Source organism: Podarcis cretensis (genome assembly GCF_951804945.1).
Source record: "Podarcis cretensis genome assembly, chromosome: 2".
In the NCBI taxonomy this organism is placed as follows: domain Eukaryota; kingdom Metazoa; phylum Chordata; class Lepidosauria; order Squamata; family Lacertidae; genus Podarcis; species Podarcis cretensis.
This window is the reverse complement of record NC_137171.1, coordinates 41,269,053-41,282,097: the sequence shown is the minus strand read 5'-3', so window position 1 is coordinate 41,282,097 and position 13,045 is coordinate 41,269,053. Positions and strand designations below refer to the sequence as shown.

The 13,045-nt window shown below is 40.0% G+C and overlaps 1 protein-coding gene across 5 annotated transcripts in view; it reads left to right on the top strand.

Moving 5' to 3' along the window:
* NTN1 (netrin 1) overlaps positions 1-13,045 on the top strand; it is a 129,349-nt gene that overhangs the window by 77,072 nt on the left and 39,232 nt on the right. For all 5 annotated transcript variants that reach the window (XR_013835940.1, XM_079966057.1, XM_079966056.1 and 2 more), the window contains exon 3: positions 1,811-1,999. Coding sequence is in view for 4 of the 5 variants with exons in the window: in XM_079966057.1 (XP_079822183.1) it covers positions 1,811-1,999 (189 nt within the window). In the remaining variant the exon portion in view is untranslated. The remainder of the gene's footprint in view (positions 1-1,810; positions 2,000-13,045) is intronic.

The window sequence follows — 13,045 nt, the reverse complement described above, 5'->3', positions numbered from 1 at the left end:
TATCAATGGGACTTTTAACCTTGACTAATTGTATCCGAATTGTTGTTTGCTGGTCTGTAGCACTGATAACAAATCCTAACCATTGCATATGGCCTATTGTGCTAGGGCTGAATTTAGGAGGCTAGGTTTGGTTGGTGTGTGTGCATGTGTTGGGGGAGAACCTGACTCACATTTGCTCTGGGATCTATAAATCCTCTCCCCAGCTCTATGCCGAAGGGAAAAAATCAACATTTTTATTGGCCCAGGTCCTAACATATTTTCTCCCCCCTCCCTCCTATGCCTGGAATGGTTTTTAAACTTTTTAAAATTGGGTAGCATTTCCTTTGCTAAAGACGCTACTTCTTACTTCAAGCGACTTGTTGGTTGCTTTGGGGTTGAAGGGCACCTGTTTAAGACCCAGCAGACTTTGTAATATTGGTAAAAGAAACCAACATGTATTATGTAATTTACTTTAAAGTTTTATCACAAGATAAAAGCAAATAACTCCTCTTTCTTCTCAGTTGCCATAGACGTGGCACACAGATAAACCTCTGGGATAGCTCAGTTGGTAGAGCCTGAGACTCTTAATCTCAGGGTTGTGGGTTTGAGCCCCACACTGAAGCAAAAGATTCCTGCATTGCAGTGGGTTGGACAAAATGACTATTATTATTCTATTAACAATATTCTATTATTATTTTATTTCAATAAGAGATAGTTTGGCAGTTCACATTAGAGTCATGACCACTTCACACACACACACACACACACACACACACACACACACACACACACACACCAAGAAGCTACATTGTAATTCTTAGGACTGAAATGTGCTAATTAAGCAAATATAATGCCTTAATCTCCAACCAGCTGTATCAGGTAAACAAAGGAATAGGAGTTTTCTCTTCCAAACCAAAGTGAGAAACCATGAGCCATGAGACCTTCATGATCAACCAGGAAATCCAGGTGTGGATTTGCAGTGTTTGTTAGACATACTGTAGATGCATCTGTCAATTTTGATGTATCTTCATTTCTCATTATTTATTTATTTATTTATGAATGAATGAATGAATGAATGAATGAATTGGTTCCTATGAAGCATCCAGAGGTGATGCCACAATACAGTAAAACCATATATAAAGCACTTGCATATATGAAAACAGTTTCAACAATTGCATATATAAAAGAAATTTTACATCCAATACAGATACTGATTAGGATTATTAAAAACAACAACAATACCACCTTCGCTTAGAAGGCTTGTTGAAAGAGGAACTGGCACCAAAAGGACAGTAAGAGCAGCACCTGTCTTCTTTGTAAGCCAGAACCTAAATGAATGGGTGAAGATAACTGTTTTCATCCAAGAGTACTTGCAGCTGTTGCACCACAGCCCTCTTGATCACACTGGATTAGTGTGAAAATCAAAATCCTGGTGACTTGGGAGAGAAAATTGGAGCCTTGTGTAGTTCAGATTTAATTGATAAATTGTGGTTTTGAATTGGTACAAACAATTTATATCCTTAAAATGTATCTTGTGTTTTCCATGAGAAAACAGAAACTCATGTATTCATGCTAACTTGTTATACTACTTTGGTTGGCCCTGCCAAACATTTTCAGCTATAAGTTTTCTTGTATTATTTCCTTCCATACTCGGAATAGCAGGGATGACAACTTTGGGGCTTAGGACACGCCTAAGGTGTTCTCAGGTTTACTCAGATATATTAAGGACAAGTATTTATCACTTTTGTCAAGGGTAATCCTAAATGAGTGCCACCATTCAATGGCAGCAACATTTCTTTTCTCTCTCTTTTTTTGTCTCCTTTCTTTACAGCTTGCAACTGCAACCTACACGCCAGAAGGTGCCGTTTTAATATGGAACTCTACAAATTATCTGGTCGCAAGAGTGGAGGTGTCTGCCTTAATTGCCGCCACAACACAGCAGGTCGTCACTGTCACTACTGTAAGGAGGGGTACTATCGGGACATGACCAAACCAATCACCCACAGGAAAGCATGCAAAGGTATGTGTTTCAGGGTAGCAGAAGCCAGGGGAACAGCGACAGGTTTACTAATGTCTTTCCTTCTCTGCCATATCTGTAAGTGTTTTCTTTCCAACAGTCTTTGGTATGTTTATTCAGAACTAAGCTCCACTGAGTCCAATGGGCACATATTCCTGGGTAAATGTGCATAAGATGGCAGACTTATTGTCTGCTTCCAGCCTATTTATATTCAAAATTCCAAATTGCATCAAATTCTTTGGACTCTTTTGCCTCTCCTCTTTTTCTTCTTCACAGCCACACTCATGGGTTGAGAGTGGGGGAATTAAAGGAAAAAGCCGGCACAAACAGAGCAATCACACCTCTTCAGAGCCTGATTTGTGTCTACACAGCTGGTCTTACGGTACTGGTAAAGGAGCTACGGCTCATAAACTTGGATATACTATCCATTACTGAGCTTACTATAAAGAACTGAAGCTGAAAAAGTGAGTTGCTTATTATACACTAATCCCTATATATGGCAGCTTAGGCTTGCAACACTTGGAAGAAAGGGTCTTAAGTGGGGGGGGGGCTTTTGAACACAAACTACACGTTTATCATGGGAAAGAAGACATATATTGCATGAAAGGAGGAAACATACTAATATCCTAATTTTAAAATGGTTCCTACAACTTTTTCCCCCTGTCTGGCATGCCGAAAAAAGTGTAGCTATCTAATGATGACAGTGTTAGGTAGACACTGTTTTTGCAGGACCTGAATCTTGGAGTCCTCAGGGCTGGCTTGTCCAGATGTACATGCTCAAAAGTAGGGATGCACTTAGGTAATGTTAGTCTTTGAACTTAATAGTCTTAGGTGCCTAAAACCCCCTCCTTCATTTTTTGTAATGTGTGTTACTTCAATGATTTCACAACTTGAGATTCCTGCTGTTCTGCATTTGGGAGCCATCCTGTTCATTCTACTGAACAGGGCCCTGGATCTCTGCTCCCAGAGTCTTGTCATGATGGCACCATTGCTTGAAAATCTTTGAACTATTTTTGTTCCTCTTTAAGTAAGCAGCACAGCCCCTTTTGCAAGCTTGGGGTGTTATTCTGGTTAGAAAAAAACACACAGAATCATTTCATGGTTTTAATTCTGGGTGTCACTGGTGAAGCTGTGGGTATTGATTGATTCTGATGTGGGGAATCCTAGGCCACAATACACCTCTCTCCCTCCCTCTCCTACACTGCCCATGCAGGCTGTCCATCAATATGGCACCTGAGGATTATTCTGCTCTCTAGTTCTGGCTGGCTCTGTGACCAAGAATCACAGTAGTAGTGATAGCAGCAGCAGCAGCAGCAGCTTCTCCCTACCTTTGTGTTCTCAACAGTGCTTTCTTCCAGTTTTTCCCTACTTTTGTTCAGGATTGGGATGATTCATTACTGTCAGAAGCTAGAGCTGGAATCTTACTCCTGAGAGAAACAAACAATTCAGTTCCGAACCTCCCTCCCTCTCTCTCTCTCTCTCTCTCTCTCTCTCTCTCTCTCTCTCTCTTTGCCTGTTGGGCTGTGGGAGAATTGGAGCAGCCCAAGGGATTGACCCCAGCTCCGCTTCCATGGGAGATGTGTGAGCTTGTGCAAACCTTTACAGACCTCTCTCCCCTTTGAAAGGTATGGAATTTAGCTGTATGAGAAGCTGGTCCTGCAACTGCTATTACAGGAAAGAGATCTGGGCAGTTCAGTTCTGAAAGCTCCACTTGTCTGGACTATGTGCTATGTCCAAGAAACCATAATGCTTTCAGGATTTTTAAAGGGGGGAGGGAGAGAGAGAGATCAGAAGTCTGTTTTGTTCAACTTGTCACAGCTTATCAGCCTTTTCCCCTCCTCTTCGCTCCCCCCTCCTCACCATTCCCGCCCTTCAAACACATAAGCACAGGCACACATGCAGAAACGTTGAATGGCTCAGAGCAGCTATTCAGAACACGTGTGACTAGACAAGTAAAAACAAAGAAGTGGAAAAGGGACCTCAGACATAGGAGAAGAAAGACAAAGGTGTGAATGGATTGTTGAGGTTATTCAGATCAGCATATGGGCCTCTCACATCAAAACAAAAGCTCGCCTTCCCTCCCCTTCCCACAGGTGTGCATACCAGCAAACACTGGGCTCCATTCAATAGGCTTAGTATCTGGGAAGACAAAGACTATTTCTTTTGCAAATACACATAGACACAGATCTACCATGCATACACACAGAGAGACAAATATATCCCTAATCCATATGAAAACAGCTTTATTATCTGGACAAAATAATAGAAAGCTAAAACTTTCCTTCATTGAGTGGCTCATCGTTCAGTGCTTGGCAAAATCCTACAAAGCAAAGTAAGTTTATTTACAATCAAGGATTTTATTTATCCGTTACTAAGTTTCTACCCCAGATTCATTTTCCAAGATGATGTAAAAATGTGCAGTTGCACATATGAAAACTGGAGTTCAGTGGAAAAGAAACAGGAACTTAAAAGACAATGGCAGGCAAGCCATTCCTACAAAGCCTTTGGGGCAACCCAGATAATAATAATAAAAATGATAATGATAACAATGATGATGATGATGATTTCTTCCTGTCAACAGGAGGATCTATACCAAATCTACTTATCTACCTATGTGCTCCATCTTTTAAAATTTGAGTGTTTGCTATGCATTAGATGCAAAATCTTTTCAGCATCAACAGAAGAGATAAAAGGCTAGATAAGACAATGCTACCCACATTAAAGTTAAACATGTTCTGTCTCCTAACTGTAAACGAATGCAAAAGTGAAGGGGAAGGAGGCTGTAGATCAGTGCATTCAGAAGGTTCCTGGTTTAATCTCTGGCATCTAGGCATCTCGACGTAGGACTGGAAAAGATTCCTTACCTGAAATCATGGAGAGCTGCTTCCTGTCAGTACTAACAGTACATGACTAGATAGACCAATGGTCTGACTTGGTATAAGATAGCTTCCTATGTTCCTAAGGAGGAGTGAGGTATGGGAGGTAAATTAGGAATGTGTTTTTGTGTATAGTAGAGACAGGGAACTGTGAACAGGGAAACTGCAAGAAGCTTGCATGCTGGAAGCTCCTCTGAGACACCCCCACCCTCGTCTCAGAGCTTTTAGCAGATGTTGCCTTTTGCTTTTAAAATGTTATATTTGGAACCAGGAGGACTAGACGTGAAAGCTGAGAATCTCAGGAATATGGCAATAGAAGCCAATATTTGAAATTCATGGAATAACTGTAGCCATATACAGTGCCCCTGCTTATGCTCTCCAATCTCTCTCTCTCTGCTGTGGGCAAGGCCTTGCATTTCAGCTAAGTGTATGTCTGTGGGAGGCAGATGTATTGTGCACCCACCTCATTCATCTGATAGAAAGGAAACATGCCCAACTAATGTGGGCCACTCAGAACAGCCTGAACCTTTTGAATAAGCTGGAATTTCAGCAGCAGGGGAGGGTGAAACAGCCACATCACTGAATGTGGGCACTAAGTAAGGGGGGGGGGCGAGAGAAAAGATCTCTTGACATCATTGCTTGGCAGGTTTGGAATCCACAAGAGCAGGCAGATCTGAAAGAGGAAAGAAAATCAAGCCCGCAGTTGGGAGGGAAGCAACTGTGACACAACACAGTTTTAATATTTTTCAAGCTGCTCTGCTTTCCTGAGGGAGATAGCATGCTTATTGGCAAATTGCTGGCAGAGCACTGGGAAAGTATGTTTGGTAATGAAGCTGACAATTTAATTCTGAGTAAGTAACTCAGCTAAGTAACAAAGGCTGCACGCAACAAAGAGAAAGCTTAACACATGGCCCCTTTCCTAATACAGATGAAGGGGCAAGAGAGATGCAGAGAGAAAGAGGTACAAGAACTAGAGGTAAACCAACATTTCTCAGAATATTTTTTAAAAAAGAAAACACACCCCCCCCCAACACACACAAATAAGGAAATACAGTGGTTCCTTGGTTCTCAAACTCAATCCGTTCCAGGAGTCTGTTCGGCTCCCAAAATTGTTTGAAAACCAAGGCATGGGTTCTGATTGGCTGCAGAAGCTTTTTGCACTCAAGCGGAAACTGCATCGGATGTTCGGCTTCCGAGAAACATTCGCAAACTGGAACACTTACTTCTGGGTTTGCGGCCTTCGGGCACCGATTTGTTCGACAACTAAGCCGTTCGAGAACCAAGGTACCACTGTATCTGCAGAATTTTCTGTGGCTATGGGTTTTCCCCACCATTTATTTAGTGACATTCCCCACCTGCCAATGCCCACAGAACTACCATAGGTCTAGGTCGTTGTTGAGGATGCAAAATGTTGACTAGGCTGACAACTGGGTTCGAATAAGCATATGGCTGCTTCAAGGACTTGGCACTTCTTCAAGCAAAACAAGATTTGGATCTTGGATTTGGATGTCATACATCTACTACCAGCTAGAATCAGGTTCAGAGGGAAAACAGCACCCATATCTTCAAAAATCTTCAGGAAGATAGCAGGTTCATTGGCTTCCTGCTATACACCATCAGAACAACAATATACCACTAGTCCTTCTAACTCAATGCACCTAAATCTGTTATAGGGATTCCCTCAACCCTCTGGAGCTTATTTGGGAAGGGTGCAGTGTGCATGTGGAGGGAGGAGAGAGGGTGGACACCTAATGCACAAGTGGAAATCCTTGCACGGACAGAATGTGGTCATTGAATATTGCCCAGACACCTTTGATTTCCTTTGTCTTTTGTAGAATTAATTAGATTATCCATAATCCTTGGGTTGTTTTATCTCTTCATTTGTGAGGGTTTTTAGAAATGTTGGTGTAGGATTTAAAATTTTAATTGCATTTTACTGGTTGATTATTTAATTTTTGCAAACTACTCTGGATTCTATTTACAAGAAGGTCAATTTAGAAGCTCCATAGCTAAATAAAACATTTGCCTCTTAGCTTCCTTGATTTTAAGGAACCACTTCTAAAGTACTGTACTCAAAGTTTCTGTTGAATGGTTTGCTTATTAATGTCCTCATAAAAGTGGGCTTAATTTCATTTGCTTTAAAAAGTAGTACCTTCTCTCCTCCTCTGAAAAAAAATTATCAGTGCTGCCCAATATCCGTTTTTCCACTGACACAACAGCAACCTTGTTTTTTTCCTGCTTACCCTAATAGAAACCTATTTACATTTGACTGTGCAATGAATGTTGCTAGTATTACAATTTTCAACTGACATTCTCTCTTCTAGATGGACTGCAAAGAATTCAAGTTGTTTCATTTTGTTCCTTTAAAAAACAATGATGTCATGTTTGTGTAAGATTTCCAAAACTCTGCTTAGTTTTGTTTAGTTTTTAACTAAGCAGGTGGAAAGTATTCAGCGTGGACCGGGTTAATGTGGTGGCTAGTGCAATGGGGATCAGCACTTAAAACTTGTCTGTGGCCCAGTGAAACAAAAGTCTCGTCCCAACATAACCTGTGCTCCTGACTCTATGGATGTGATTAAATTTCCATGCAGTGGGACAGACATTATAAAACATAGATCTTAGTCATGCTGTACCACCCAGGGCCTGATGACTGATGAAGGATAGAGCACTGAACATTAGACTGCAAGAGTTGTGGGGGACCCCCTATACTTTGCTAATTCAGAGTCTGACACTGCATCGCTCAAGTTCCATCAGCCGCAGAATATTTAATCCATAACTATAAAAACCGTAACTAAATGTTTGTCTCCTTTACATCCGGCTGATTGTTTGCTTTGTGAATATTGTTTTGTGAAGTTTGCCAAAAGTCTGGAAAATATTTTCTGTTGAAGTTTATGATTCAGCGTATGAACTTCCCTTGATTTCAGAATGTGAGAGCAACACGTTGGTGGATTTTTCTTACCTTTTAGCCATGTGAGCCACAGCAAACACATCTGTCAAGGCTAATGGATGTAAAGAGAATGCAGCGCTAGGCTACAGGTTGGAAAGCCCTGGCTCAATAGCAGCTCAACACTATTTTGCTGTGGTTTCTTATGGTTGCTTTCTATTATTTAATGCAAACTGACTGGTGTGGTATTTTGCACGAGGGGGAATTCTTCTGAGGCATGGGCTTTGTCAAAGAGTACTCTTGTCTATCTAGGGCCCTCATCTTTTGTGCTCTTGATGTTTTGCTTTTGGGACATTTTAAAACAATCGTGCTAAAACAGTTTTGTGAAAAGTTACCTTCTAACAGTCTGAGCCATATCTCTATTGATAATAGTATTAATTTCTACTTCATCAGATAATCTGCCAGTAGGCTGATCTTCGTAGAAATATGAGGTTTGGACACAATTCAGATTAAGAAATTAACCCACTTTCTGCATTTGCCATCAGCTTTACCAGCAACTCATCTTCCATCCTATATAGCTGAGAATGTTTCTCCATAAGACTTGATTCTTTCAACCATTTAGTCCTGATTCATTTGCACTTGCATTTAATACATTTAAATCAATGCATCTAATGAAATGTCAATGCCTTGTGAGAGTAAAAGTGAGTAACTGCCTGCCAAGCAAGCATGCAGCAAAGTTCATAATTCTTGCAAGTATTTTTTGGCTGATATGAAGTAACTCCTGCCATTCTGTTAAGAGGCTGTGTAGGGTGTTTGTCCATAATAATGCAATTTCATCCATTTACTCTAACATACATGCTGTGCTAAACTGCTTTCCTTCATCCCTGCGCTTTCCATCTGTCACTTCACCATACTATCTGAGCTGGTATTTCTGAATAGGCAATAGATTCACTGTTAAGAAAACACAGAAAGATTGAGTTACTTTGAAGGTACACTGGAAAAGTAAATTTGATTTGTTTATTTCTGAAGTTGTATATGTATTTTAATTCTCCATATGTACAAACAGTTTTTCTTCCTTTTAAAAACAGATACATGATAGATGTTCAAAAATTGAAAATTTATGATCTGTTGTTGTTGTTGTGTGTTTTAACAAAATCCTAGTTGACAGAATGTTTAATTTCAGTTTTTGATCTGAAAGTAACATTGTAGTCTTTGTAGGTACAAATGGGAGCTCAAAAAGGAAGAGCTCTTTTCCTGCAAAAGCTTCATAAGTGAATGGCACATGAACAGAGTAATTTCAAAAAAGATAGTTCCATGACCTTTAAAACATTAAATTAATGAAGGATAGGAAAAAAATAATCATGCAATTTCAGCATCTTTCTTTAAAAATCAGCGGGCAAAAACAAACAAAAGTAAACAATTTAATGGAATGTGAACATTTTTATTGGAGGAAACAAAAGACAAATGAAATGGGTAATACTTTTCTTAAGAATCTAAAATGATCAAATTAAATAATTTTTAAATAAATTGCAACTTCATCACTTATAGAATTATGCTGCTTTGTCACTTGTCTGTCCTGCTAGCTTTTTGTATAGAAAATTTTAACCAGGTACCCTCAGCTCTGCACCATTCAGAGAAGCCAATACTAAGCAAATGGAAAAAGGAAAGGAAAGGAAACCTTTTGCTAGACCAGCAAGTGTGATGAGCTCCTTACTGCAACTTGGAAAGAAGCCACACAACAGGAAAAGAGATGACAGATTGAGTAGGGAATATCACATGAAGTGGCAGGGTTGGGATCATGCCAAGGCCTACTGAAGCAGCCTGGAAGTAGAAAAGGAGCCAGGCTGCTGTACGCTACTGGGTGGTCAAAGGCAGAAACGAAATGCCAGTGGTTCAAGAAGGCATCATGTTTGAGAGATGAAGGATATAAATCATGTCCCATAAAATTAATGCAAGAAAGAGTTGCGTTATCACTAGAGTGGTACTATTGGGACTTAGAAATGACCTAAAGCTCCTGTTCTTTCTTTCTCCCTCTCTCTCCTGGCAGCTGTCCCTGCCCCATTTCCCCAAGAGGATTAATTTCTAGCACAGTTTCCAAATTAAAAGGGAAACTAACCCCAGAATCCTATACATGCCAACTTAGAAATAAATCCTATTGAGTTCAATTGGGCTTACTCCTGAGTAAGTAAATACCATATTTTTTGCACAAGACACACCTAGTTTTTGGAGGAGGAAAACAAGGGAAAAAAAATTCTGAATCTCAGAAGCCAGAACAGCAAGAGGGATCGCTGCGCAGTGAAAGCAGCAATCCCTCTTGCTGTTCTAGCTTCTGGGATAGCTGCGCAGCCTGCATTCACTCCATAAGACGCACACACATTTCCCCTTACTTTTTAGGAGGGAAAAAGTGAGTCTTATAGAGCAGAAAATACGGTATATTAGTGTTGAAACCTAAGTGCCTATTTTAATCTTACATTGTATTCTCAACAGTCAAACTGTTCATTGAACATCTACCTCAAAATAAGCAACTCTATTTTTCCACTCTGTCTGTTCTGTTTAGAAGAATGTTTTCATGCAGAACCCTTTCTGTGGTCAAATACATTTATAGCATTGATCCAGGAATGGCTACACAACTTCTACTACCAATCTGTTCTGTTGAAGTACTGGACATGCTGTTGGGCAGCTGTCTACGTAAATATGGAACCCTATGGAAACATATGCAGTGTAGGTGGACAGTTGCAAGCATGAGACTGCTTCTTGCTGCATATGCTGAATCTGTGCCACTAGCAAATGTTCCACACCCTGTTTACATATTATGCATTATTGGTTTGTTTATAAAAAGGGGCCTTAAAAAAAGGTAGGCTCAGCTGAAGTTTTAGATTTGGGCCTTAGAAATTGGAGACAAATATGATTTTCACCTTGCGCAGCTTTCTCAAAGAGTTCCTGAAGCAGGAGGTGAAACAGGAACATCCATTGCATTATTTTTATTTCCTCACTCCTCCATATCCACCCCCATCTTCTTAAAAAGAGTGAGGTTGATAGGGAAGTTCCAAATGACCTTTCTATGTAAAACCTGTTTTGTTGTATAATATATTTGGAATTGGTTCCATAAGCCCCTTTGATTAATTTCAACTCTGATATTTACCAGGCTACTGATACCAATGTAATTCTATTGAAACAGAGCCCCTGTCGAGTTTTATAGTATTTCTGTAAAACTGCTCTGCACACTGGGGAAAGGATTTCCATGCTTTTGATGAAAAAATGATGAATGATATGAACCATGAATGCACTCAGGCTCCACTTGCCAATATAAACCTATTGGGGAGCAGTGGAATTTAACATATGGAAAGGCGGCAAGTTGGCTTAACGCAGGCTAAACTTTTAATTAAGGATGCCAATCTTCCTCCTAAATGTCTGCTCCAGAGATTCTCAGCCAAATTTTGAGGCTTCAGTAAAGAATCATTGCTCAGCTTGCTCCCCCCAGGGAATCAATAGCTGCTGCTCCTTCTCACATGCACAGAGATTTGAGTTTTGTGAAAGGAAATAAGACCAAGCCTTAACCAGTTTTCTTCTATGAACAGCAGCATTTTGAATTATAGTGAGCTGAACCTCAGCTCACTGCACGACCATGGAACAGTCTGCTTCCTTGGGTTTCTTTCTATGGAAAACAGAGACAAGACTGGCAGCCTCATAATTTTGATATATCCAGATTAAATACACTTTGCTCAAGTTCTTTCTTTCTTTCTTTCTGTCTGTCTGTCTGTCTGTCTGTCTGTCTGTCTGTCAAATGGCTACAACAGTCTTAAAAGAAAGCCCAACCTTTAAGGGTTTATAACATTTTAAAACAAATTAGCACAGTTCACTGAGAAAAAGCTCGTGACATTACAGTATATTATATCTCCATGGTAACAAACAGCACTCCTGAAATATGCTTTCAAAAGATAAATGGTTGCAGTTAAATTTGAGGTAAGAACAAGTATTGTAGTGATCTGGTGCCTTGGAAGCAATGCTTTTCCAGCTGGGTTAAAATAATTTAAAAATCAATAATACCCACCGTTAACAGTGTTTTATCCCAATTGAAAAAGCATTGTTTCCAAGTCATGATGTCACTACGACACTGCAATTTCTACACTGAATAACTTGGGAGTAAGTCCCATTTGCCTCAGTAGGGATTACTTGTGACTAGATAAGTTAGACTAGACAGCTATACAGTGTGTTTTGTATATCATCATTGTGAAATCCCTCAGAATTGCTAACAAGCTACAGTTATATATTTGCAGTCTCTTGTCTATTTAAAGCATTTGTTGTTTTCTTTCTTCTTAGTATTTGCAACATAAAGTTGCAATACATGCTTGGGGGAAAAGAAAGCTTAAAGGTAAATCATATGCAAATACGAAAATTATTTCCATAGCAATAGTAGAACAGTGCTATTTGCATAGAAAGCAATGGGAATGCATCTGTCGTAAAAGAGAGAGAAATAAACATTGCAGGAGCAATCCAGATTTTAATGCCTATTTGATATTTTGGAGCCACAAGTTATTTCTACAATAATCAATAAATGCAACATAGGAAGCTGCCTTCTGCTCTGTATTGTGACTGGCAGCAGCAGTTTCAGGCGATATGGGGTGGCAGGTCCATTTCAGCCTACCTGGAGATTCCAGAGATTGAACTTCCTGCATGACTCCCACTGATCTGCAGCCCTTTCCACTTCATTGTAAAATTATTTGATTTTGTTAAATGTAGATCATTAAAATCAAGTAATAGTTAATTATTTAATTGGTTCTTTTTTTTTTTTTTACCCAGACATTCTAATCCTTTGCTTAAAAATCTCCTTGTCTCACTCCACCCCGGTCATGCCACATGCTCTTCTATACTATATCATGCTTGGGGCAAAATTCTGAGTGTCCAGCAAGCACAGAGAGCCTTTCCCCAAAGCAAGCCATCTGACTTAAAAGAAGAAAGGAGCTGGTGTGAACCTCAGTCCTATGCAGGCTTACTCAGATGTAAGGCCAGTTGAATCCAGTGGGACTTACAGGCATACTAATATTGCAACTTTAGTATTGTAATTTTCCCAGTTTCTTAAACAAGTCCAGTTTCCAGTTTCCCTAAATCTGCTCCTGCAACACACGTGTACGATAGCACTGACTTGGTGGAACGAGGCCCCAGCATGCTTGAAAATGCAGGGAAGAGAAGAAAAAGGAGGAGGGAAGAAAAAGAAGAAATAAACTTCTGCTCTGAAAAGCACAAACAGAAAGTTGTGGGGATTTTGCCATCAATGAGCTACAGCAGCAG